We start from the raw sequence: 27879 nt of genomic DNA on the forward strand, positions 1-27879 counted from the left end.
ACAGGTCTTGTCGCCTGTCTGCTGGAACAAGGAGTGTCAGCTCCCAGTTTACACTGTTGAAGTGACTTGTTATTGTTAATACTTCACTTTGGAACTTGCATCGGTTCAGGGCTGTGGAGAGCTCTGTGCACAGTTAGCGAAGAGCCAATGCACACAGCCAGTGTCAATTAACTCAATTGCCGGTCGGAAATGAACCTATAAATCATAATAATAATAATAATAATAATAATAGTAGTCCTACACTTCACAGGTCATTCTGTAAAGTGGATTGACTGTGTAATTTGTGGGTGAAACACGGCAGCCATTTTGCGCACAGCAAGGACTAGCAACCAGCCTTGGAGTGAGTGACCGATTTTATTTGGGGGATTGTTGGCCAGGGACACCGGGAGAGAAAACTCCCTTCTCTTTTCGAATAGCCCCGCAGGATCTTTAACGTCCACCCGAACAGGCAGACGAGACCTCGGTTTAATGTCTCATTAGTGAATCATCAAAAACAAATAGTCTCAGTCGGTAGCACTTTTCCGCTGCGTCAGAAGTTGTGCGTTCAAGTCCTTCGTTGGGACTTTGTGCTCAGAGTCAATGCAGCGCTGGGGGAATGCTGCACTGTTAAAGCTGCCATCCTCTGGGTGAAATGCTAAACCAAGGTTCCATCTCTCCAGACTATGTGCATCTAAAGTCCCGAACTGGATCTTGAACCACAACCTTAATAATAACCATAATCCTCGCATTTGATGTAGCGCCTTATCATGTCATTGAGACGTCTCAAAGGGCTTCACAGGATAGAACGTAAGGCCATGTTTGACTGTGTGCTTTGTGGGTGAGATGTGGCAGCCAATTGCGCACAGCAGTGTCCCACAAACAGTGAGTGACCGACATGGGGCTTGAACCCACAAGCTTCCTACTTAGAGAAATGACAGCGCTACCAACTTGAGCCAAGCTGGCATCCAAACCCGCTGGTTATCATGGCCAAACAAACCTTGTTGTTTATGGTGCAATGAGAAATTAAGGAATTGAAAGGAAGCAGAAGTCCACACGTTTCCTATAACCCCAGAGTTAGGTTAAGGGTCAATCAACATAGGATAGATAAACCCACGAAGGACAAATGCTGAACCATTAATAATCAGTCAATATGCATTTTTTATTTATTTTTTCCCTACTTCTGAAAATAAGCCCGAACTTTGGCCCTCAACTGTGCTGAGAAAAACAGTCAACAATTTTTTTTTCTTGACTCCCAGTGAATTTGTGTGTTTACCAGGGTGAGAGATGGCAGTCCTAGGATCTGTATTTAAAAGTCCCTTTAACTCCGACATCAGGGTCAAGCGGTACCAAGTCAGGTATTTCACGAAAAGGCACACACAATGTAAACCCCACGCTGCTTTGCCCACCCCCCCCCAGTTCAGAAGTCACATTGCTCCAGTTTAGTTGCATCTCGTCCACAAAATATTAATAATAATAATAATTCTTGTGCCAGCACTTACTCACCGACTTTTGCATTATTCTCCTCTGTCATTTCATGTGACTGGTGACTCATTCATTCTCACTTCAAGGTCTAGTGCTGAGTCTTCTAACCCCAACCACAAAAGAAGTAGAAGGATGTGCCGTCTGATTTGGATGAAAATTCACAAAGCCCATAAAATAATAATAATAATCCTTGCGTTTGATATGGCGCCTTATCATGTCATTGAGACGTCTCAAAGCGCTTCACAGAATATATTGTAAAGTAGATTGACTGTGTACTGTGTGGGCAAAACGCACGGTCAACACCATTTTACAGTGTATCCTGTGAACATAGGAACAGGATGAGGCCATTCAGCCTCCCGAGTCTGTTCCGCCATTCTATTAGGTCACGGCTGAGACATCTCGACGACGACGTGATAAGACGCTAGCTAGATCAAATGCAAGGATTATTATTATTATTTATCTTCACTTCCCACCGCACCCGTTTTATAATAATCTCCCTCGGGGGACGTTTCCCCCAGTTGGTTGTCTTTGGCTGTTGAGAAGCAAACTGGACATTACCCCAATCGCTTCAGAGGGAACAGGCACCAAATCCCACAGCTGTCGACCATCCAGACCAGAAGCCTCAGATTTAAATGTGTTCACCTCTCACAAGGCAGTAGTGCCTTGGATTAAGGGGGGAAATCAGTCAATGGTTCCTACTCATCATCGCTGTCCAGAACCATTTCTGAACCTGGATGGGAAGGTGATGACACAATCCGTCTCCACGTTTGTCGAACGTTGCCGCGTGTAAAATGGCGGCTGCGTTCGCCCACGAACACGCGCTCACGACACTTTGCAGTAACTTTGAGACGTAAAACAGGAGCTATTACCAAACACGAGAGCTATCGGGAACTCCATCTTATTAAATGGCTGGAATTATTAAGTTTCTTGAGCGCCCTCTTTTGTTTGAAATGTACTATTGCAAACCTCTGGAACTCTCTTCAAAACAGCGCGACGACACCTCAAAATAACAATCCTTGCATTTGATACAGCTCTTTATCACGTCTTCGAGACGGTTTCTTAGCGTTTCGCAGAGTACACTGTAAAATGTAGTGACTGTGCATTTTGAGGACGAAATTCACACGTTATTATCCTCACCGCAAAACAATATCCTCAAATCCTTATCCTCAAATAATAATATAATGTGCAGGGAGAGGAGAGGGGGCACCCAAGACTGATATGGGGTGAAGCCGTTTCCTTACTCCACATACCTCTGCTTACCTAACAGTAAGAAGTAACCGGGTTGTTAGTCGATTGGCCGATCGCTTTCCGGGGGTAATAACCCCTCAAAAAAAAATTGGTCACTCAATCCACGACTGTTTGTGGGACACTGCCGTGTGCAATTGGCTGCCGCTTTTCTCCCACAAAATACAGAGTCAATTCGCTTTACAGTATATTCTGATATTGTGAGACATTGAGACGTCTCGACGAAGTGATGAGGCACCATATCAAATGCAAGGATTATTATTATTATTAAAGTAAATTGACTGTGTATCGTACGGGCAAAACACACAGTCAACACCATTTTACTGTGTATCCTGTGAACACAGGAGCAGGATTAGGCCGTGTAGGCCACTGTAACCGTAAATCACTATTCCTCCATTTGCTACAATATCTCACCAGCCATTCTTCCCAGTGAACAACATGCTCGAACAACAAATGAATAACCACCTTGTGTGGCTCCTCATTCGTAGACACTTAGTCATCTTGGTTGCCTGGGTGAACGGCTCAGATGACAAATTACTCACACGCTCCAAGGTTCTGATACATTCCTTGAACATTTTCAAGGCTGAGACTGATAGATTCTTGAAAAATAGAGGGATTAGGGATATGGGGATAGGGCAGGTAATTAGAGTTAGGTGAGAAGATCAGCCATGATCTTATTGAATGGCGGAGCAGGCACGAAGGGCCGAATGGCCTACTCCTGCTCCTAATTCTTATATTCTTATGTTCTCATGAATGTTGGTTAATAGGAGCAGGAGATGGATCGTACAGAGATGAGGGTGGTCTCTGTTTAGGTCGTGTCCTTGAATTGTTTGGTTTTCCATCACCTACTCAAGTAAATGTCCCGGGTGAAGATCAAAGAAGATCCCGAAGATCAATTTCAAGGGCTGTAGATGCGGAATGAGTTGCACAAGAGTGGGAAAGAGCTTTTTTGGTTGTGTAGTCCCATCATAATAATGCTCGTTTCAAAGGGTACAGCAGTAATTAGTGGGCATCAACTAAGTTCCATGAAGTAGATTGTAAATAACCAGCTGAAAGTTCCCACTCACTGTAGTTACCCAGCATCAGCTGATTTGCTGTGACCCGACACAGAGTTTTTCCTGGAGAATATTTCCAATTACGTTCTCGTATCTTCGCAGGAACCTTCCCCAAACAAGTTGTAACGTTTGTAAAAGTGGTTCAGATTAGCCCTAATAACAGGGCGGTGGCTTGTTTTCATGAGTAAAGAATTATTAGACACTAACACTTCCTGGGACGCTGTCTGGACAAGTTCTGCAGCCAACTCACGGCGAATCATAGCCATAGAAATAGTCAACAACAGAACCCAAACACACTGAAATCATCTCGACAGTAAACTTTACACAGAGAAGGAAAATAATTTTTTAAAAAATGATTAATACAAAGTTTTGAGCAAACCAAAATTGGCCAGAAACAAAGATGGAAAGTTTTTTTAAAAATTATTATTCTAATCCTGTTCTGACACGATTGAATAAGGAGCAGAAGCCAATTTCACTGTATTTAAAAGGAAAGTTGACTTTTAAGGAAGGGTGTTCATGATTTGTTTGCCAATCAATAAGAGAAACTTTGAAATAAAGACTACTCGAAACAAAATTGTCGAAGTCTTGTATTCTACATTCTGTACATTTCATAACTCGTTCAGCAAAGTATTGTAAAAGAGGACCAAAGGGTATTTCAGAGCACTAAAAGTTTTGTAATACATTAACGTAAGTCGCATCCCAAGGGGAATGATACAAACGGGTGTTGTGTGGGTGGGAGGAGTGTTTATTTCTGAGACATTGTGTTGTCACCTGCGGACTCATTCAAGGCAAAACACTCCCAGGTGAGGTTGGCAGTTAAAAGGGAAAATCCGTAACCTGGAGTCAGACACAGCGCTGACACAGGTAAGAGCAGCCATCAAGAGAACAAGTTCCACTTGGACTGTTATTATTATTGGCAACCGCTCTGGTTAACGCTCGCAGAATGAGCGGGAGAGAATGTCTGATGCATTTGTGAACTTAACAGGAGCTTTGCTTTAAGAACGAAATCACTAAAGTATAAAATTGTACCGGGGTTTTTGGCAGTTTGCTGAGTTACGGGGCAATGATAAAATTGTTAAACGTTTACACAAAAAAGGTGAACGTATGCTTGGATTAGATGATCGAAAGTGTGAGGAAATGTTTTTGTCTCTTTTGCCTCTCCCCGGCGTGGAGGGCACTATATAAATCCAAGTTGTTGTTGTTGTTGTTGATTTGCGATCGATTTCAATTTCTAGTGCGATTAAAACTGTAATCGTTGCCAATAAGAAACTGAACTGATTTTTACAGAGTCAACAAAGTTGGCTTCAATGGGTGACAGAAAATCATTGAAGTTATTAAACTAAGTCTTTCATTTCCTACAGATTTTCCATTTATAAGCAATTCACTTCCAAAGGATAGATGTTTCTATTGCTCCTGAGTCTGGGTGAGTTTTGCCTTATTTTAAAAATATATATATAACAAGCACAGAATTGAAAAATGAAAGTCAATTTGGACAATAAAGAGTGTAGTAAAAATTTAGGACAAAACGATCTTACAATTAAGACTAGAGGAAATTTCAGATCTTGGGTGGGTTTATTCAGTGTATCGAGGGTAACACAGTGAGTGTGTTGTATGATATTTTTTAGGGTGGGGAAGGGAAAAGCTGGAGTTGAACGGACTCCAAGGTAACATGTCTGACAAATCCAGTTAAGTCTGCAGTAACAAAGGCAATGCTGATAGCTGAGTAGCCAATCTGTTCCATCAACGAGCCATCAGCTGAAGCATATCACTGCTGGTTGGGTGGTCCTCGAAATACAAAATTACATTTGGATAGCGCCTTTCACGTCGGGAGACCGTCCCAAATGTACTTGTGTTGATGGGCTGTGTGATTGCCCCTTTTTTTTAATTCCCAAATTGAACGCGTGAGGAAACTGCTGCAGTGTCTGATTCCTGCGTTGATCGGGCAGACACTGTGTTTATTCCATGACCACAACCCTTACATTTTCCTTAGCGCCTCATCCTTACAAGGCAATGTCAGAACGCTAGAGCTGTGCCCATTAGCACAGATGTGCTGGAAACCAACTTGCCTGTCGTCAGTTCCTACAAAATGTAAACCTCTTGGAGCCAAAAAATTCTCCTGATCTTAGCTTTAAGACCAGTGACTTTATTATCATTATTATTTCTAACAATAATAATGATCCTTGCATTCGACATCACACCTTGTCACGTCGTTGAGATGTCTCAAGGCGCTTCACAGGATATGGAGTCCTGTAGCTCAGTGGTTAGAGCACTCGCCTCGCAAGCGAGACACCTGGGTTCAATTCCAGGCAGAGGGCGAAACCTTGGGCAAGTTTCCTTACTCCACACACCTAATAAAAATCCCTCCAAAACAAAACAATAATAAATTGATCATTTTCAATCCACGACTGTTTGTGGGACATTGCTGTGCACAATTGGCTGCCGCGTTCGCCCACAAATATACGGTCAATTCACTTCACAGCATATTCTGTAAAGCGCTTTGAGACGTCTAGAAAATGTGAAAAGCGCTATATCAAATGCAAGGATTATTATTGTTATCTTATTATTATATTATTATGTACTGTAAAGTGAATCGACTGTATATTTTGTGGGCGAAACACGGCAGCCGATTGATTTAAAACATTTTAATTTTGTCCGTTCGCTTACAAATTATGAGGGGAATAGGAGGGGGTGAAGGCTCGGGTGGGTGGAGTGTAAACAAGAGACGTGGGTATTATTATCCCAGTTAAACACGGTCCATTATTTCACGGTTAGTTCTCCTTTTGGATCTCCGTTTACTTTTCCATCCTTTTTGCTTTCAGCGGCTGCCAGTTGCGTGGCTGTGCAGGGAGACTGTTCTCGGGCAGCCTGTTACCCTCCGTCAGTCGAGCTGCTGTTGGGAAGAGCCAGTCAACTCCGTGCTTCATCGACATGTGGTCTACACGGTTCACAAAAATACTGCAGCCCAACCTTCATCTACGGACAGGTCAGTCCTGTTATTACAGCAATGCCCAATCTCTTGTCTAGCAGTTGGTCTTGAGCACCATCATTGATCAGCACCTCGTTGATCTAAATACAGGGCACGTACGATAGAGTGCTACAGGCACTACATAATGCAAGTTGTTGTTGTTGTGGCATCCTGGGTGCCACTGTTCTGAGGGTTGAAGACAAAGGCCAGGCAATGGTTGTGGAACGTACCGTACCCTTAGTCCAGTCCAGTCATGCTGATTAGTCAGTTACTGTCTTGTCTAGTTTCTCACTGTTCGGGGTTCTCAACTGAGCGATTACTAACAGTAGACAGGACCTTGGGTGTGGCTTCCTGTTTAATCAGCGTAGAGGTGAGTCTTAGTGATTTACCTGAAAGGCATGTTTTATATTCTGGCGTATGCTCCAGCTTAACCCTTTTAGGACCACAGCAACATGGATTTGAATTGAATCTACAGTATTAATAATAATGATCCTTGCATTTGATATAGTGCCTTATCACGGCTGTTGAGACGGCTCAAAGCGCTTCACAGAATATACTGTAAAGTGGATTGATTGTCTATTTTGTGGGCGAAACGCGGCAGCCATTTGGTTTGATGCTTTCAATTACAGGAACCTTCTGGTTAATTATATCCATGTATTCTGATCGTATTTGAAGGAATAATGACAAAAAAAAATACGTGCTCGTGGAAGCAATTTAGCTTGCATTTTTAAAGATGTCTATTCAAGTTGAAGCAACTCAAAATGCTTCCCAGTAATTGTTGCCAAGTGTAAGGACCGTTTTTTTAGACAAAAGGCAGCAGCCATTTACCCTCAAACAACCCTGAGCTGAACAAGCAATTAACTTGGAGGTCTTTTTTGGCCAGGACTACTGGGAGAAACTCCCTTTCTCCTTTTGAATAGACCTTTAACTCCGACTCAAAGGACAGGCAGCCTGTCAGGGACCTCGGTGTAAAGTCTCGCTGCCTGTGACAAATGAAGGAAATTTCCTTGAAAGGGTCACTTGAGGAAAAGCTTAGCGGTGAGGCAGAACTTAAATGTGCCACTCTTCTCTAAAATTAGCTTACGGAGCAGATCGTGTTCTCTTGCACGCTTATTTGTCAAACGATTGGCTGACCCTAAATGATGCTCAGCCAGATGTGCCTCAGTTTTGTCACAGTGCGAACTTGTGCAACTCGCCGCTGTGTTGAAACTGATATATTTCAGCCACTTACAGTGGAACACAAGCCGTCACCTTCAGCGGGGTGATGTTCCTTGCACCTATATATTTAGAGAACTTGGGAAACGTGTGCTTATAATAGGCAGGGAGTGACCGAGATAGCTTTTTGGTAGAGGTCAACACCCAGCCATTGTATGGCCACACTGTCCCATAAAGGAGTCTCGTAGAATAGTGTTTAGCACCCTCATCTTGCAAGCGAGAGGACCAGGGTTTGATTCCCAGGCAGGGCAAAAAGTTAGGCAAGTTTCCTAACACACAAGCACACACTTCTGTTTACCTGGCAGTAAGCAGCAACCCGGTTGTTAGTCGATTGCCGGATGGCTTTCCGTGGGTAATAATCCCTGTTTGTGGGGACACTGCTTTGCGCAATTGGCTGCCGTGTTTCGCCCACAAAATACACAGTCAATCCAGTTTACAATATATTCTGTGAAGCGCTTTGAGACGTCTCAATGATTTGATAAGGCGTTGTAGCCAATGGACCAAGGGGGGAAATAAAGTTACAGCATTGGACCACTAAGTTATAGCATTGGACCACCTAACAGCTGAAAGTAAAGCTGCGCAGGGAACTTTGGTTCTACCACCAGCAGAGCTCCTGGTCAATCCTGGAGTTCCCCAGGTTGGAACAAACATGCTCAGTGGTAATGGAAAGCCACAGAGTATGAAACAGGACTCGATTGGAGCAAAGCCAGTGCGATGCTGAGAACAGGTTATGCCAAAGTCCTTCGTGACTGTGAATGTTTAACAGTCCAACACACCTTGAACCTTTGGCTTTAATCTGATCAACATATAGATCTCCTGGGCAATCGGGCAATTGCTGACTTTGGCGTGCTAAAGGTTATTCATATCCAGCCTGATATACCATGAAACAGCTGCTTGCTTTTCAGAGGAGAGCGCTGCATTCTTTGCCAGCACAATTGCCACTTTAACACAGTTCTGTTAACCTCCTATTAGCTAAAAGCAGATGATTAGACATTTTAAGGCTAAATAGAATTAAAATAGACCATTGCAGCACAGAAGCAGGAATCAATGAATCCACATTTATACTCCACGCAAGCTTCTGTCCCTCCTCGCCAACTCTCCCATAGCCTTCTTTTCTCTGCACTTTCAAAGTATGTGCTGAAAGATGTAATGAGCAAAACGCTAGTTACCATGGTTCATCTTTTTTGTTAACAAAAAATGACTTTTTGTAATGGCCACTACAGTATCTCGTTATTTTAAATTATCGCTTAACTGTGGTTCACCTGATGCAATCACTTCTACGGTTGAGAAGGCAAGTCAGTTCAGCTCGGATTGTTTCAGCTATGGATCTCAGTGTGGCATTGCAGCCATTTCGTAGCAGAACATCAATAATGTCACAGAAACTCACTTCTAAGCAACTAAGTGAAGGCTCTGACTATTCATTCCTAGGTCAGGAGATTTTGCCCCAAATTTCCCTCCTCAGTCGCAAGCCCTATGTTAGGCATTTGGGGGAGAAATTTCACCAGGGATTAGATTTGCTCTGTTTCAGAGCCAACAGAATTTGGCAAATTCTTAAACGCAGCCTTGATTTTGAAGTTGGTCTCTTTAATGAAAGTTGAGACTGAATTCAACACGTTGCCAAATCCTGGACACTCTAAAATGGTACTTTATAGAGTAGGCCCAGTGGAATCTCTCCCCATGTAGTGTTTGCAAGGAAATTATTGGAAATAATAAATAATAATTCTTGCATTTGGTACTGTGCCATATCATGTCCTCGAGTCTTCTCGAAGCTCTTCACAGGATTATTCTGTAAAATGGAGTGACTGTGTACTTTGTGGGCGAAACGACTGCAGCCAATTATTCACAGCAATGCCTTGCAAATAGCCACGGAGTGAATGACTAACTTATTTGGGTGGATTATTGGCTAGGACACTGGGAGAGAGAAACTCGCTTCTCTTTTCGAATAGGACCACGGGATCTTTAACGTCCGCCTGAACATGCGGACGGGACTTCGGTTTAACGTTTCAAGATCCTCATCCTCACCTACAAGGCCATTCATGGCCTCGCTCCCTCCTACCTCCCTGACCTACTATCCCCCTACTTACCTGCCCGTACCCTCCGTTCCTCTGGCTCCGGTCTGCTCCACATCCCCCGCCCCAACCGCCCTACCATCGGTGGCCGGGCCTTCAGCCTCTCAGCCCCGAGGCTCTGGAACTCTATCCCCCAGTGCCTTCGCCGCCTCCTCCCTTTCCTCCTTCAAGGCCGGTCTCAAGACCTTTCTCTTTGACCGTGCCTTCAGCTCCCCTCTCGACTCTCTACCCCCTCCTCGCTCCCTCCCTTCCCTCCCCTCACTCTGACCATTTCCCGCACTGCTCGGGTCCTGACCCAACTGTCCAGCGCCTTGGGACGTCCTCCCGACGTGAAAGGCGCTCTATAAATGGAATCAGGAGTTTGTTGTTGTTGTTGTTGTTCATCCAAAGGGCACCTCCGACAATGCAACACGCCACCCCCAACACTGCATTGACTCAGAGGCGAGAGCTCTAGCACTGCACCAGGCTGACAAATGCTGAAGTGTTACTGAGGCTTACGATTCCACTTGTATGATTTTACTGTCAGGGCACAGCAAACGGGCAACAATCAGGAGTTTGCATTGAAACTGCTTTGCTGCAGCAGAAAGAAGGTCAAACCCGGTGACAAGCATAGGATTTCTTCACCCCAAAGTTTAAAGGGGGGAAAAAAAAAATTTCCAGCCAAAAAAAAAAAAAAAATTCCACTTTATTCAGCACTTTTCGTCGGAGAAAAAATTCTGGCTGCAAATTCTGTCTGAAACCATTTCATTATCAGCAAAACTGAAACCTACTGTAGATCAAAGGGGAGTGAACTGAAAAAGTTTAACTTCTAGAATTGGGTAATGACTTCAAATTCTAAATTATTTATGGGATTGATAATTATAATAATAATAATAATAATAATAATAATGATAATAATAATAATAATAATAATAATGATAATAATAATAACAATCCTTGCATATGATGCAGCGCCTTTCATGTTGGGAGGATGTCTCAAAGCGCTTCACAGGATACACTGTAAGGTTTAGTGACTGAGTGTTTTGTAGGCGAAAGTTACAGCTTTTCCATTTCCACATCAACAGCAACAAGAGCTTGCATTTACATAGCGCTCTTCCTGCAGGGCAGCATCTCGTTCTCGCATGTTGATAGGAATGTGCAACATAGGAATGTGCAGAGCTGGAAAATACCATTAACTTCGCACCTTCCGGTCTCATTTTCAAATACCGTATCTCCCTTTTTCATGTATGTCCCAATCCCCCGGTTTGGATACTCTTCAGCACAGCACAGCAGGTTTCTGCGTGTGTTAGTCAACCAAAACAACAACTTGCATGTATATAGCGCCCTTCGCGCCCGGAACTCTTTAAACAACTGCGTGACCAGGAAAACTCCAATGTCCTTGGCCATCAAAAACCGAACCTATCCAGATTTCTATAGAAACAGCCCAAACTAGTCGTCTCCTTTCCCCTCTGCTGTTCCACATGTTGAGCAACCTTCTTGTGGACGCCCTGACCACACTGAACCTGCTATTGGAATCGATACCACTTAGGAGCGATCCTCTCTTTACATAAGGCTTCACAGGATGTACAGCAACCGGCTGAAAGAGAGCGAGGAAGATAAATCAGTGACACAGTAACTTCCCACCAATGAACCACTTTGCAGAGGTTTGGTGACCCTGTTCCTTCTTTTGTGCTGCAAAATGTCAGCCACAGGAGAAAGCTGATGATACAGAGATTATAAAAGGCCGATTCCACTGAGGCAGTATGGGCCACACAGTGTTAGTTCCATTTCCTTAATTCGTGATATGTGGGACCCTGCTGTGCGCAATTGGCTGCCGCGTTTCGCCCACAAAAGACGCAGTCAATTCACTTTACAGTGTATTCCGTGAAGCGCTTTGAGACGTCTCGACATTGTGACGAGGCGCTTTCTGAAATGCAGGGATTATGACTATTAGAGGGACACAGGAATATCCTTTCGAGAACCATTCGCTCCCGTTTGTTGGAATACGTTTGACAAGGTGTCTAATGTATGAAAAATGTAGGTTTCAGGCAAATAAATCGAGGAAATTGGGACTTTTGGACTTCTAACACTGAGCAAATAGTTGTGCTAGTTTAGTTTATGGTGTAAGGCTAGTTGGCATCAACGAATTCCTATTTGCTGTGTTGCACATATTCACTGGCTGACAGTTCAAGGACCAGAGTATCAATTTTTGTTCTAATAACTAAGGCAAAAAACGTTCGGATAGAATGTTCCATCTGTTAAACGTGGAGATCTGAAACAAGTTCTTTTCTAGCTAACGACAGTGAAATCATTTTGGGTTTTTTTTTGTCTCTTTCAGTGGATGTTGCAGTGCTGTGTGTGCGACTCGAGAAACAGCCTAAGCTCCAACACGCAGCGAATCAGCCACCGGATAGAGAACGTGCTTCCGTCAGGTGATGGAAAGACCTGGTGGCAATCGGAAAACAGTAAGATCAGCAATCTCATCCTTTTCGCAAGTGTATTATCGACCCCCTCGAAAAAAATAGCACTTCAGGTTAAAGGGATAGTGGCACTGAATTGAGGAAACAGCCAGTCGTGGCCAGTCAGTGTAGTGGAAGGCATTACGCCAACTTCGCAGGTGAACTTAAATCACTTTCAACTTTCATTTTTTTATTTGCGTTGTCTTGGCCGATTTAACTTACCTTGTGTTTGGAGATGGGTTCCACAGGTTTCCTGAATAACAGCCGCCTTCAAAAACTACATCAGGAAAGCAGCATTGTTTTATTTCTCTACCCAGAGGGGAATTAATGACTGGGACTGGGGTTTAATTGCCAGGATCCGGTGGTGCGGGTCAGTTTGTGTAACAGCTTGTTGCTGTGATGGGAGGTCGGTAAAGTGGCCAATGCCTGGCACAGCCTGGCAAGCTTCCCACTTGGCCAAAGGGGACTTCTTCATCCGAACCTCTCTTGTGATCTTGTGACCAGCTCAGGCATGACGAATGCGCATTTTGTTGAAGAAAGTTACGGATAGAATTATAGCACAGAAAGAGCCCATTCGGCCCATCGAGCCTGTGCCGGCTCTTTGAAAGAGCTATCCAACTAGTCCCACCCCCCCGTTCTTTACCCATAGCCTTGCAAATACCTCATCCTGACCACATTGGAGCGGTAGGTGGGCTGAACGATGGTTGAAGACTCTCACTCCTGAGATGGGTCAGGACAGCTGGAGAAGGGTGCCATCTTGTCCACCTGCTGTTGGCTGGGAATGGGAAGGGATTCACAGAGCAAGTGGTCAGCCTTAGTTGGGAAAGAGGAACAGCTTAGCGTCTAATAGATTGGAGGAAAGGGGAGAATAGATGGGATAATGGAAGAAAAATGTTAGTGATATTAGTAATCAAGCAAACTTCACTCGATAAGTCCTATATTGCCAACTATCAGCCAACACTTGTTCTCCCTTGCCCCTTTGCTGTTACAGATCGGGACCAGGTGACTATACAGTTAGACATGGAAGGAAAGTTCCAACTTAATGATGTCTTTCTAAAATTCAAGGTAAGAAGCATTTTTTATTGATTGTCGATGAAGAGGTATTAGTCCTCTTCGATTTATTCCTTAGTTTCTTCACTCTGATCAACAAAGTCTTCGTCCAGGAGACTGGGATAGTCCAGTCTACAGGGATTTCTATCAGCAATGCCCACATCTCCCTGTGATCTTCCAGCTCAGCGTGAAATGAAACCCATGGGGGTATTGCCACTCAGCTCCCGTTACCACTTCAAGCCAAAGCCCTATTGGGTAGGATGGTCCTAGCTGGACAAGCAGCAGGAAACTTGCCAGGCAGTGCTCTCACTGGCAAGCTATGTGGTTTTAGCCAGTCAGTCTCAAGCAGTTACCCCAAAGCAGACCCTGGGAACCCCAAGCCTTGGCTCTTGCCAACCTACCCCTAATACTCGCCGGAACAAGGCGAGCAGGGTGCGTCCATCCAGGGAGAGGGTGCGCATTCCATTTCCAGACACAGAGGTTGCCATCTGTAGGCGGCATATATACATGGAACTATCAGTCTGGTTTGGAGACTCTTAAGCACGGTGATGGGTTTCCTCATGTGGTAGATTACAGCAACTGTAGATTTTGACCCTCCTGATTTCTGTGACACACTTTTTAATGTGCTTTGCTCTTCTTCTCCGTTCGTTTCCCCAGACTTCACGCCCCGCTGCCTTAATGATTGAACGCTCCACAGATTCCGGACAGACTTGGAAACCGTACAAGTATCTCGCTGAAGACTGTGCCCTCTACTTCCCCCAGATCAGCACAAATCATCCGCAGAACTTCAACGATGTGTTCTGTGAGTTCATGCCCCTCAGGCAAGATGCCTCTGATAAGCAGGTACAGCCATCAATATTGCTTCACAAGTCAACATATTTCAATGGTATCAAAACTCCACTGATAATCCTGTACAAGAGATCACTGGATTGTGAAACTTGGCAGATATGAAGGTTCTGGGATTTGAAACTGAGGGATTTTTGAAACACCCTGCCCTGGTTGAGACCAGCTAGCTAACTGAGCACAGAAATCTCACCTATTCTTAGCCTATAGCTCCAAACCCCCCATCTTAGCGGTTCTTTAAAAGTGTTTTATCTTAAATCTTAAGATCGCGCAGAATTGTGGAAAAGAAACAATCGGGTTCAGTATCATTTTGGAAACCGGTGTTACGGAATCCTGAAAAGGAAGCCAGGTCCTGATGCACTCGTCTCCTGTGGGTTTTGGTTTGGTTCATCCTTGGAAATTCACGTCGGGAGGACATCCCGAGGCGCTGGACAGTTAGGGACTTGGACCCGAGCTGGGGGTTGGTATCAGGAGGGGTGGAGGGCAGGGAGGGTTGGGGTCGGAGGGTGGCCATGCAAAGGGATGTGGAGTGAGCGAGGAAGAGAGAGGGATGGGAAAGGCAGGAGAATGGGACTGAACAGTTTGCTCTTTCAGAGAGCTGGCATAACCACAGTGGGCTGAATGGCCTCCTTCTGTGCTGTAAATTTCTAATGGATCTAAGTGAGGCTGTTTGTGACTGTCGAATCTTTCCATCTTTCATTCCAGCTGACATTTAGCCCACTCAAACAGGCTGATTTCATCGGAGCCTACAACAGCGACAAGATCAACAGTAAGAGACGCCTGGGGATCATTTTGTTTTGAAAACGCTCTGTGGGTCAAAATTGCACCCGGATCTAGATTCACTCCGTTAACGTAACGCTTCCGAAAGCGCAGATTTCGGCAGATAGTTGAATTCGTTTTTATCGTCTAAGCCAGTCCTCGAAAAGAACTTGACAGGCAAACGGCTTTCAAGGGCTTTGAGACGTTTCGAAGCAATAAGGCGCCACGTCAAAATGCAAGGCATGTTATTAGCAAAATTAATAACCAGTGTAGTTGTGTCCTGCACACTCAGCACACACTTTGTTTGAATGTCTCGGGTTACAGCCTTGATCCTTCAATTGTGGTTAAATGCCACTGTTTAATCTGGATTGCCAATGTCAAGTTCACAAAACCATGATGTTCGGTTGGTGCTTTCCTTTTTTGGCAGTAGGGATATCTGGAGCATTAGTGCCCCCTGTTGGACAATTAAGAATAAAAATAATAATAATAATAATCCTCGCATTTGATACAGCGCCTTAACGCGTCTTCGAGGCGTCTCAAAGCGCTTCACAGGATGTACTGTAAAGTGAGTTGACTGTAATTTGTGAGCGAACGCCTTTTTAACTGTTAATTATCAAATAATTGAACCCCCTCAACCTCTCTCTCTCTCTCTCTCTCTCTCTCTCTTTCTCTCTCCCTCTCTCTCTCCTCAGATTTAACACCATTTACAAACCTGAGAATTAACTTTTTGAAACCCCAGAAGCAATCCGACTCTTTCTATCTCCGCAACGCTGACGCGTACTATGACGTGTATGAAATGAAGGTGCAGGGCAGCTGCTTCTGCAATGGACACGCAGATCGCTGTGTTTCACAGTCGATTTTTAATCCCAGAGGACCCAGGCCATCGGTGAGAATTTCACTTGTATTGTTTCAAGATCAAACACGTTTGCAACATGTCTCCGTTAATCTTTGCCCCACACCCTTATATTACATATACACCGTGTATCTCCACGTTGCAACGGGTGGGTGTTTATAGATCCCGTGGCACTATCCGAAAAGAGAAGGGAGTTAGCCAACAATTAAAGCCCTCTCCACCACACACACCCCCACCCCACCCCCACCCCGATAAAATTGGTCATTCACCTCCTGGCTGTTTGTGGGACGTTGCTGTGTGCAGACGGCCTGTCGCATTTGCCTAAAAAAATTCAGTCACTGCACTTTACAGTAATATCCCGTGAAGTGCTTTGAGACATCTTGACAATGTGATGAAGCGCCGTATCACACATAAGGATTATTAATACAATAATAATAATTATTATTATTATTAGCTATCTCCTCCAGTACTTTGTCTGAAATTCACTGTTTCATTTTCCTTTAGGTACCAGTGCAATGTGGTTGCAGGCACAACACAGCAGGCAAGAACTGTGAGATGTGTATGGACTTCTACAATGACCAACCGTGGAAACCAGCGAGTGACCACAATACCAACGAGTGTAAAAGTGAGTGATGGTCGGGGAGCAGCCTAGTCTTTGGGATCTACCGACTCTCACAGAGGGGATTGAGGCTCACTTCGGAGTGGCTGGTACATCAATATACAGTGGAACCTCGATTATCTGCCTCCTTGATTATCTCCCGCAGTAAGGGAAGCCCCCCCCCGCCCACCCACCAAAAAAAAATCACTCAGCTCTCTGATCCCTTCCACAGATCACTCTGGGTTCGGAGCTGAATTGACTGTAATAAACTGACTTCATTCGTGGAGGCCCTATAATGTGCTCTCAGAGAGAGGGAAGGCATCAGATCATGAGAAAGGAATGGGCGATGGAAGCCCTTTGTGTCCCTTTGATCTCATCCTTCCAGAATACTCAATCCGCAGTCTTCCCATTAAAGCATGACTCTGTTTCTTAATACCACCGACAACAATAACTAGTGCCCTTCGTGCAGGAGAATGTCTTGCAAGGGACAGGGTCAGACGTTGAGCCAAGGGAAGGGAAAAGGGGGCGAAGGGAGATGATCAAAGAGTCCAATGATTTAACCTGGCTTCTATCTGGCTTCTTGATAAGACTGGTTGTTTTCTGTGGGATTGTAATTCTCGGCACAGCACTGGAAGGATTATAGTGGAATACCATACGCTCTTCGAGTGATCTATTTCAAGCGGTTTGCGACTCCCCCCTCCGTTTCGCCCCAATTCACTCTCTCTGATTCTCTCCTTCAGAGTGCAACTGCAACAATCACTCCCAGAAGTGCCACTTTGATGAGCAGATATTCAGAGCCAGCGGAGGGAGCAGTGGTGGGGTCTGTGAAGATTGCCAGCACAACACAATGGGAAAGAACTGCGAGACCTGCAAACCCTTCTTCTACCGCGGGCCACAGCGAGATGTCACAGCCTTCGATACCTGCATTCGTAAGTAAACACCACACACAGCAACTTGTATCTATATTGTATCTCCTTCATGTAGGATAATGTGACCCCCGAAACAACAACAACAACAACAACAACTACAACAACAACAACAACAACTTGCATTTATATAGAGCCCATCACCCAGAGCAGCATCCCAGAGCTCTGGGCAACAACAACAATAATAATAATAATTAAGATTGCTCTTAAGACTAAGATCATGAGAAATTTGGGGCTTTAAACATCCCAGGGCTGTGCAATAATAATTATAATAATAATAATAATAATAATGTTTGTTCTTGAGTTTCGACAAGGGATCAATATGATCCCAAATGTTGCCGAGCCTCATTTGAACTGGATTCCCCGGTGACAAATACTTTTTGTTTCCTTGGTGCCGTGTAGCTTGCGAGTGCGACCGCAGTGGATCATTGAGCGGTGGGATGTGTGACCAGCAGACCGGCCGGTGTCAGTGCAAGGAGAACGTGGAGGGTCAGCGGTGCGACCGTTGCAAAGCCGGCTTCTACGCCCTGAGCTCCAGCAACCCCCAGGGATGTCGGGGTAAGTGCGGCTCCGTTTGGGAGAGTTCCAGGGAACGGGAGCAAAGTGGCTGAGAGCTCGCCCACCGATGGTTGGGTGGGCGAATTGGAATCAGCCGCAACAACAACAACAAATTGCACAAATTGTCGGGAGGACGTTCCACGTAGCTGGACAATGAGGGCTTTGTGCCCAGACTGAGGGGTTGGGATCAGGGAGGGGTGGAGGGCAACGGGAGGAAAGATGATCGAAGGCACAGTCACAGAGTTGGCAGTGTGCAGGGGAGCGATCGATCAGAAGATTGTTTAGATCCATCCCCCCCCCAGTGAACCCAACACAAATCACACGCCTTTGTCGAGGTGGTTACGATCTGGAATGCACTGCCTGCAAGGGTTGGTGCAAACATATTCGCTTGTGGGTTTCGAAAGGGAATTGGATAGGGACCGAAAATTTGCAGGGCTCGGGGGTAAGAGCAGGGGAGTGGGACTAGTTGGAGAGCCCTTTCAAAGAGCCGGGCAGAGGCTCGATGGGCTGAATGGCCTCCGTGTGCGCTTACAAGATTCTATGATTCCATTATTCTCTGCTCGTGTTTGATGAGACGTTGTGTTATTTTGCAGGCTGCAGCTGCAGTTGGATAGGATCAAGGTCCGATGGTGGGTGCAACCAGGGCAATGGGCAGTGCGACTGTCTGCCCAAAGTAACAGGCCCCACCTGCGACAGATGTGCGCCCGGCTTCTGGAACCTGAGGAGCGGAAGCGGCTGCCAAGCGTGCAACTGCGACCCCAGCAAATCTACCAGCCATCAATGCGATCAGGTACGGAGAGCCCCCTCCATGTGCTCTCTCTCCCCCAGAAAGTGCTCTTAACTGATTCAAAACAGGGTCAGTCAACAACGACGAGAAATTAGACTTGTTCCAGCGCCCATCATGTCGGAAAGGCTTCCCAGGGAACCTGGGAGTTGTTGTCAGGAGGGATGGAGGACAGGGAGGGTAGGGGTGGGAGGCTAGTCGAAGGCACGGTCAAAGAGGAAGGTCTTTTTTAGATGGGACTTGAAGGAAGCAAGAAAAGGGGTGAGGGGAAGGGATTCAAGGGATTGCGGGATAGAGTTCCAGAGCGTGACAGGGTTTGGGAGCGGAGCGCTGACGGCGCTGAGGGACGTGGAGAAAGAGCTTTGAAGCGGGATTAATAATAACGGGCGCCTTAAGAAAAATAGCAACGGTGCAGGCGCGGTGGGCCAAACGGCTTCTCTCTGTGCTGAAGCTTTTCTGTTTGCGTAAAGCAGGTGCAAGTCTCAAGTGGCTCACCAGGTACATGTGCCAATCGCTGAAAGTCTTGCCAATGCAACGTCACAGTGTGTGTTGATGTGTTTGCAATGTCGTTGTGTCCAGGTCACAGGCCAGTGTCCCTGTAAGTCATTCTTTACCGGAAAAACCTGCAGCGTGGAAGTACTGAGGGAATGTCCAGACAACTATTATGGTGACCCAGCCACACAATGCCATCGTAAGAATATCACTTACCCCTCTACCCCATTCTCCCCCACCCACACGCCCCACCGCCACCCCATCGCCCCCACCTCCGTTTAACAATACATATGCGTGTTTATCCGGAGATTTTAATCTCCCTGTAATAATAATAACAATAATAATCCTCGCATTTGATACAGCGCCTCATCACGTCTTCGAGACGTCTCAAGGATATACTGTCAAGTGGAGTGACTGTGTATTTTTGGGCGAAACGCGGCAGCTACTTGCTCACTTGCGTAAAATGAATGAATTGAAAAAATGTGACGTTTCACAGCGCGTTCAACAGGGACAACTACAGTCACAGTTTACATTTATATATAGCGACTTTCATGTTGGGCGGACGTCTTAAAGCGCTTCCTGGGAGCTAGCGATGACTGGGTGTGGGGGGGGGGGGGGGTGGGTGGAATGTGGCCCACAGAGCAGTCGTAAAGATAGGTCGTAAATCGTGTATTGAAAAAGGGGATAATTATACGATAATTATATGATAGTTGGCATTATCCTATATTTATCCCTTGTTTTGTTCCATTTGAATGGTTCATACAAGTACCACTTACACTCATCTACTACCTTTCACGTTGGGAGGATGTCTCGAGTGCTCTACAGTTTAAGCGATAATTGAGGCATAATGTCCCCTCCGCTTCACAATCGGCGTCCGCGCCTTCAGACACTACGCCCCCCCCCCCCCAAGCTTTGGAGCTCGCTCCCACCCATCCCTCTGCCTCGCCCCGTCTCTTTTAGATCGCCCATGCAGACCTTCCTCTTCCGCCCTCCTCCCCCCCCACCCCAACCCCCACTGCCACCGGCTCAGGGTCAGGCCCCGCCAGCGTTAAGCGCTCCGAGATGCCGTCCCGCCTGAAGGGGCACTGCGTAAATTGCAAGTCGTTGCCGTTGATGTGAAGGGCAATGTCGCCTCAGGTGCTGGTCTCTCTGACCCCTTTGCTCTCCTGACAGGCTGCAAGTGTGATCCGACCGGCACCCAGACCGGTGGGTGTGACAAGAGAACAGGGGAGTGTCTGTGCCGCTTGCCGTTCACGGGCAGACGTTGCGACGAGTGCCGACGGGGCCGGGGTTACTGCTCCGTGTACCCCGGATGCAAGCAGTGCCACCCCTGCTTCCAAATTGTGGACAGCAAACTGAGCATCCTGGCCGCTCGTTACAAAACCCTGATAAACATCCAACTGCCGGGCAGAGTGGGGCCCAACTACGACTCTCAGATCCGGGACATTGAGAACAAACTGAAAGAGGTGAAGGCTGTCATCACCAACCCGGCCATGAGAGAAAGTGCCATCAGAGAGGCCTACGACAAATTTAACAGACTCAGGTAAAGAGGACTGGCTTCCGGCCTCCTGCTTGTCTCCGTTCCACCATCGGTGGCCCGCGCTTTCAGCCACCTCGCCCCGAACCTCTGGAACACTCTTCCTCTGTCCTCCTCCAGCTTGCTCCCTTTCCTTTCCCATCTTCAGGTCGCGCCTGAAGACATTCCTCTTCGACCCCCCCATTGCGTTTGATATAATGCCTTTTATGTCCGGACAACTCAAAGTGCTTCACAAGGATTTACTCTAAGGTGCAGTAACTTAGAGCAAACTTGAAGTGGATGACCAATTTTATCTTGGCGGACTGTCGACCAGGACACCCGGAGAAACTCGCTTCTCTTTCCGAGCAGTACAATGGGATCTTTACTATCCACCTTAACCAACAAACAGGACCTCAGTTCCATGTGTTACCCTTGTACAACCACCCAGTAAATTATTTCCATTTTTTTTTGGTACTCTTAATGTCCTAAGTCACTGTGTTTCCTTTTGTTTGTTTTGACCACAGAGAGGAGGCCAGCTGGATCAATCCTAATGTCAATATTAAGGATGAAAGTTTCCAACTGAACCGCAGGATGGAAATCTTAGAAAGTGACATAAGGTTCATCAACAACCAATTCCAGACTAAGAAGAGCCAGGTGGACCAGATACTCCGTGAGGGTGGGCTAGGCACACAAGGTAACTATACCCAGTCCTCGCTGAAGAGACTAGGCCAGAGTTATACCTGGGTGTCTGACACGTGTGGAAACCCATCACTTACGATTCTCCAAACCAAACTGAGAATTCCCTGCATCCCACCTTCACGTGGAAATCTCAGAGATAGATTGTTGGAATGGAATGCGCTCCCTCTCTCTCCCTGGAGGGATACATCCTGCTTACCTAATTCCAGAAAATATCAGGTGCAGGTTGGCAAGAATCAAGGCTCTGGGGGACCTCAAAGTGTACTTTGGGGTAACTGCTTGAGTCTAGCCAGCTAAAACCACATAGCTTCCCGTTGAGCGTGCTGTTTGGCAAGCTTTTTCGCTGCTTGTCCAACTAGGACCACCCTACCGTTAGGGCTTTGGCTTGTACGGTGAACAGGAGCTGAGTGGGATGATTCCCTGCCTCCAGTTTACATTCTGATAAATAAATGGTAATCAGAGTGTAATTAACGACTGGAATGGTCCAAGAATTTTTCGGACGACTTGATCATTCTCTTCATGTTCTGGCTACGCGCAAATTGGCCCCTGTGTTTATCTGCAAAAACTCAATCATTTGAAACACTTCGTCACCTGGAATCATCTCGAAGCACTTTTACAGTGATTCCCTATGAAGTGCTTTGAGATTTTTCCCAGGTGTTATGCCAAAATGACGAACCTTTCACAGTCGCTCGCGCAATGAATAATCGCAAAACCTAGTCACAGATATTCGGCGGGCAACAACATTCCCACAAACAGCAATGACCAACTCGTTTGGTTTTTTTTGGATGTGGGAGAAATACTGGACACAAAGCTAAATGATTAACCAAGGCACAGGATATTGTGGGGCTGCCTTAAACGCATGTCGAAGACTGGGTACAGTTAACTTGACATTGTGTATGTACGAGTTTCGGTTTCAACCAGGCCCCAGACAGGGAGAGGACACCTGAACCAGTGCCTCACAGCGGCTTCCGCGGTGCAGTGCAGGGAGATGACTGGGAACAATTGCGCAGCAAAGTGTGTGGGTACCTGAGGACGCAGAAAGTGTCGATTCTTTCAGGAACAAATGAGATAGATTTCTGTCAGGAAATAATATCTCAGGCTACAGTATATAGTTTGGGACACGACATGTCAAGCGACTGCCAGGGTGGTGGAAGGCGAACAGGATGGACCTTGGTCTTCTGTCACCAGCAAATTCTTACGGTCTTATGTACTAACAATTTCACACTTGACCGTTACCTCCAGATGCGTATGACAGTATTCTCTCATCGTATAACCGTTCGGGGAAAGCAAAGGACAAGGTCGCTGGATTGGAACCCACCATCATTATGTCCAGAAAAGCTCGATTGAACGCCACCCGAATGATTGAAGAACTAAATCCAGATAACAGCAACAGACTGAAGAAACTGAAGCAAGATATGAAGTCTCCCGACTTGACTCCTCTCGGCAACAAAGTAAGAGTCCTCTTAAGTATTCGAACGTATCAGCTGCTGCAAAGAATACCGATCAAGAGAAGTCAGCAAAAGGTGTGGCTTTGGAGGAGCGATGCTTCAAGTGCTTCTGCAATTGGTGATGGTGAATCTAAAATGAGAATTCTATCATTTGTGCAATTTGTGTCATGTGTTAAACTCTGTTGGCTTACTCAGGTGGTGTACACTGTACAGTACAACAGACTCATTTAAAAATCAGCTTGATTCTTTGCTGTGAGGATAGTAAAATGCGTATTGTGAAGGGGTGAAATCGGATGAGGTGAGAGGATTTCTTCATCTGGACCAAGCTTATAATCTTGTGATCATAATATGTTTTTCTTCCCCCTCCCCCCACCGTCGTCCACCTCCTTCCTCCAGGTTTGTGGTGGTTCCAGGAACGAGCCATGCACTCCAGAGACATGTCCAGAGGACATCTGTCCCAAGTTCTGCATTGGGGCCAACTGCTCTAAGGGAAGCCTTCAACTGGCAGCGAAAGCCATTGAGGCCGCTGAGAAAACAAGCTCGTCTCTACCCAGAGTCAACAGCAGAATCGCGCAGCTCTCAAAACAGGTATCTACATGGATCGCGACATCGCAATACTGCAGCACTTATAGACTGTGCCAATATGTGACTATGACTCAATTTCCTAGCATTCCTAACCCGTGATCTTACAGAGAAAAAAAAATCCGGTCGCTCAATCCACGACTGCTTGCGGGACACTGCTGTGCACAATTGGCTGCCACGTTTCGCCCACAAAATTCAGTCAATTCACACTAGAAGCGCTTTGAGACGTCTGAACGACGTGATAAGGTGCTATATCAAATGCAAGGATTATGATTATTATGATCTTCACCTTAAGATCTAAGTTCAGCTTCAATTTGGGAGCTGATTTTTTTTCAAGAACTGCAGGGAAATGGTTTCGCAATCGAGAACAAATTTAATAGTTTTTCTCAGTTTGGCGCAATCCAAAATTTTAAGACGGTCTCTGCAGAATCCATGCTGGAATTCATTTGTTTGCCTGCAACTACAGTCACATAACGCTTTACAGAAAACTCTTGCGAAAAATGCATTGAGTTGTTTCAACACTTGTAGGGGTTATGTCAAATGCATGAATTATTATACAACGAACAGTTGTAGTTTCAATGGTGGGGATGGCTTGTAACCTAACCTGCATTTATCTCCAGCTTCAAACGACAGAACAAATGGCCCAACGGATTAAATTAAACTCCCTAGAATTGTCAAATCGGGTCAACTCAGCCAAGCGTCTGATTCAGGCGAATATTGCAGATGTCAAGTATCTCATCGGCACAATAAGGGACTTTCTGACGTGTAAGTAATGACCATTCCAGCTGCATAAAGGTTGGCTTCAATTCATTCAGGAAGTGTCAGCCTGGCTCAGTGGGTAACATTCTCGCCTTGTGAGTCAGAAGGTTGTGGGTTGTTGGGTTGAATGCACAAGAGAGTGGACTATGTACGAGAGGCAACCTGTTTTAGTATGATGTGAATTATAGCTGAAAGTTCGTTCGCGCTGCTTTGCTACTGCTTTCTTGCCGTCCAAGCTGTTCGAATAACATTGCTTTTCAACCTATGCAGCGAGCCAGGTCGACCCGAAAGACATTCAGAAAATCAGCGAGTACGTTCTCTCGCTCAGCCTTCCCACAGACGACTTCACGATCAACAGTAAGATCAGAGAGTTACGCAGAGTTGCGGCCAATCTTCCAGACGTGAGCAAGTTCCTGGCCGACACTAAGGAAGACGTTGAGAAGGCGAAGAGACTTCTCGAGTTTGCAAACAGTGCCAGGTATCAGCTGAATCTCACTGCAAGTCAGTTGGATATTCTGGGATAGTCTGGGAGAAAAACGGTAGTGATGTAATCTTGAAGTGTTCTTCGGTGCTCTTCAGTATATATTCCTCCCACGCCCTAAACAATTATAACAATCTTTAACAAGATAGCACCTTGTCATGTCGTTGAGACGTCTCAAACGCATCACAGGACATATTGACTGTGTACTTGTGGGCAAAACATGGCAGCCAATTGCACACAGCGGTGTCCCACAAACAGTTGTGGATTGATTGACTGAATTTTTTGAGGGGAGAAATTATTACCCCCGGAAAGTGTTCCACCAATCGTCCAACAAACCTGTTGGGTAAACAGAAGCGTGTGGAGTAAGGAAACTTGCCTAAGGTTTCGCCCTGCCCGGGAATCCAACCCGGGTCCTCTCGCTTGCGAGGTGAGCGCTCTAACCACTACTCTACAGGACTCCACAGTGTTCTGAGTGTAACTAACAGTAATTGTCCTTGAAATGATTGATGATCCGATGCACATTTGAGTTAAACTGTCCCCTTGCTTCCTCCCTTGCTGCTGTGATCCAGGGACCAAGCCACGGACGTAAAGAATAAAATCAGTGAAGTGAACAATGCCCTGAGAGACACAGATGATGCCCTCAAGCAGGCAAACACGAGGATTAAGAATGCCAGAACGACGATTGATGACACCGCGGATAAAATCGAGGAGGTAAACTACAGCCCAGTACTTACACATTACCGTTGATTCCCTTGGGCCACAATGGAGATAACAAGAGCTTCTGCCTCAACATAAACCAAAACGATAAGATTTGGGAAGGGCTATGGGAAGGTGATCGAGTTAATAACAAGCCACATCAAATGGAAATATTATTATAACCATCGCAGCAAAGCTCCTCTACAATAAATCCTTCGAGGCGTTCTCCCGATTCGAAAGGCGCTCTATCAAATGCAAGGATAATTATTATTATCCATGTGCTCTGGATGCATCAGAAATGACTATTTAGTCCTGTGGATTGGTTAGCGTGCTCGCTTAGCAAGCAAGAGGACCCGGGTTCGATTCCCAGGCCGGGCAAAACCTCAGGCAAGTTTCCTTACTCCACATGCCTCCGTTTACCCAGCAGTAAGTAGGTACCTGGTTGTTAATCGATTGGCCAATCTCTTTATGGGGGTAAAGAATAATAACCATAGTAATAATAATTTGGTCACTCAATCCACGAGTGCACAATTGGCTGCCGCGTTTCGCCCACAAAATATACAGTCAATTCACTTTACAATGTATATTCTGTGAAGCAGTTTGAGACGTCTCAACCTTGATAAGGCTCTATATCAATTGCAAGAATTATTATTATTATTTAGCATCATAGGTCATTGTACAATATAAACCGTAACCAAAGTCTGGCAAAGATTCGGTTCTTTTATCCTTGATGTGATTTCTTTCAGATTGAAAACCTCCAATATCCAGTGGATAACGACTTGCAGGATATAATAGGTCGGTTGCAGGGTGTCAGTCAGGCAATCGATGACTTAGAGAAACAAAACAACCTGAACAGGCTAAAGGCCAAAGATGCAGAAAAGAAAGCCAACGATGCAGAAGACATGGGTGATGAGGCTGAGCAGGTAAATACAACCACACAAAGCCATCGCATTGGAAAATGAATGACTATCTACAGCCAAGTTTTGCCTTTAAGATTTCCCTTTTACCAGGCACGTCCAAGCATATTTTCTTAGACAGATAACACGGAGAAAGGGGCAACAATTCCATCATTTTCTCCTGCTGTCGCCGCGTGAGAAATCGGCCATGCTCCCGCCCTACAAAATTGGGTTGAGCTACAAGATGCACAGTCACTACACTTGACAGTAATCGCGTGAAGCGCTTTGCGACGTCCTCCTGACGTGAAAGGCGCTGGCTGGTAGCTCTTTCAAAGAGCCGGCTCAGGCAAGATGGGGTGAATGGCCTCCTTCTGTGGCATAAGATTCTACGATTGTATGATACGGAATGCAAGCGTTATTATTTATTACATTCGGAGCGAGGGATAAGTGCGAGTGTGAGTTTGTTACTCAAGGTTGGGGGATCGCACCTCTAACTGACCTGTATTTCCGTCTCCCCAGAACATGAATGAACTAACCAGGCTCTACAGAAAGCTGAAGAATACAGTACCAGTTGCACAACCGGGTAACCTCACGGATCGCATCAATGCTGTCAAGCTTGAGGCCGCTGACTACATCAAAGAGATGCAGGAGATAGTGCAGAAAATTGCAGGTCGGTTGTTGAAAATGATTTGCCTTATGTTTTATATATATATATATATACACACACACACACACACACGCTCACTCACTCACACAGAGAAGTAAAGAAACAATCAATTTATATCCTTTGATTCCGCTTTATGAAGCAGTAAAGATGATGAAGGTCCATATCCGTACACTGATGGAAAATTTTGTTTGAGATATGCTTCAAAAGTGCTTGGGTAATAATTTAGGGGTGCCAAGTTGCCACTGCAGGAGTCACTGTTCATGAATTCCTGGCTCGAGTCTTGAGGATGGTGGGGAAGTGTTCACACACTTCGCGTACAGCTCTATTGGCTTCACAATGAACTATTTCCGCCTTGTGAGCTGCACACTCGAGAGCTAACAGAGCTCATTACCAGTGAGCTGGAGCACGGAGCTCGATTCCAACCAGAGTGTCAATGGTTTGAAATATCTGTGGCATTGGGGTGCGCGACCCAATGAGCCACAGAGGGATAATCACTATAATTTTTCCCAGCGCTTGTGCAAGGAAACATTTTGCACATCGTGGGTTGTTCCTGATGTTCGGAAATGTATTCTTATTTTCAGAAGTCGAACAAAACCTGGCAGAGGGGAACAAGAATTTGGAGAGAAGATCATCCACACTGGACAATTACCAGAGTCGAGTCAAAAACATCACAGACTATATACGTGAAAAAGCAAGGGCATATGACGGGTGCATATAGGTGATCCTCAGGAAACTTGGAAGACATTTAACTGTTCTTTTCACATTCAACATACCTTCTTCCGAGCTAAAGCTAGATTATTAATATTAAATAATATTCATTCAAGTTA

The 27879-nt window shown here is 45.6% G+C and overlaps 1 protein-coding gene across 1 annotated transcript; it reads left to right on the plus strand.

Annotated features, from left to right (window-relative positions):
- Positions 1-4560: 4560 nt before the first annotated feature.
- lamb3 (laminin subunit beta 3) lies at positions 4561-27879 on the plus strand. The gene is made up of 23 exons (XM_007899567.2): positions 4561-4625; positions 5123-5184; positions 6581-6744; positions 12328-12454; positions 13440-13513; positions 14156-14341; positions 15047-15110; positions 15793-15986; positions 16458-16578; positions 17292-17480; positions 17880-18035; positions 18629-18825; positions 19399-19510; positions 20485-20854; positions 21352-21521; positions 22766-22974; positions 23368-23559; positions 24174-24318; positions 24583-24790; positions 25363-25504; positions 26236-26412; positions 26905-27055; positions 27634-27879. The coding sequence occupies exons 2-23, from the start codon at positions 5160-5162 to the stop codon at positions 27768-27770; spliced, it is 3510 nt and encodes a 1169-aa protein (XP_007897758.2). The 5' UTR covers positions 4561-4625; positions 5123-5159; the 3' UTR covers positions 27771-27879.

This window comes from Callorhinchus milii, unplaced genomic scaffold (genome assembly GCF_018977255.1).
Source record: "Callorhinchus milii isolate IMCB2004 unplaced genomic scaffold, IMCB_Cmil_1.0 Scaffold19, whole genome shotgun sequence".
In the NCBI taxonomy this organism is placed as follows: Eukaryota; Metazoa; Chordata; class Chondrichthyes; order Chimaeriformes; family Callorhinchidae; genus Callorhinchus; species Callorhinchus milii.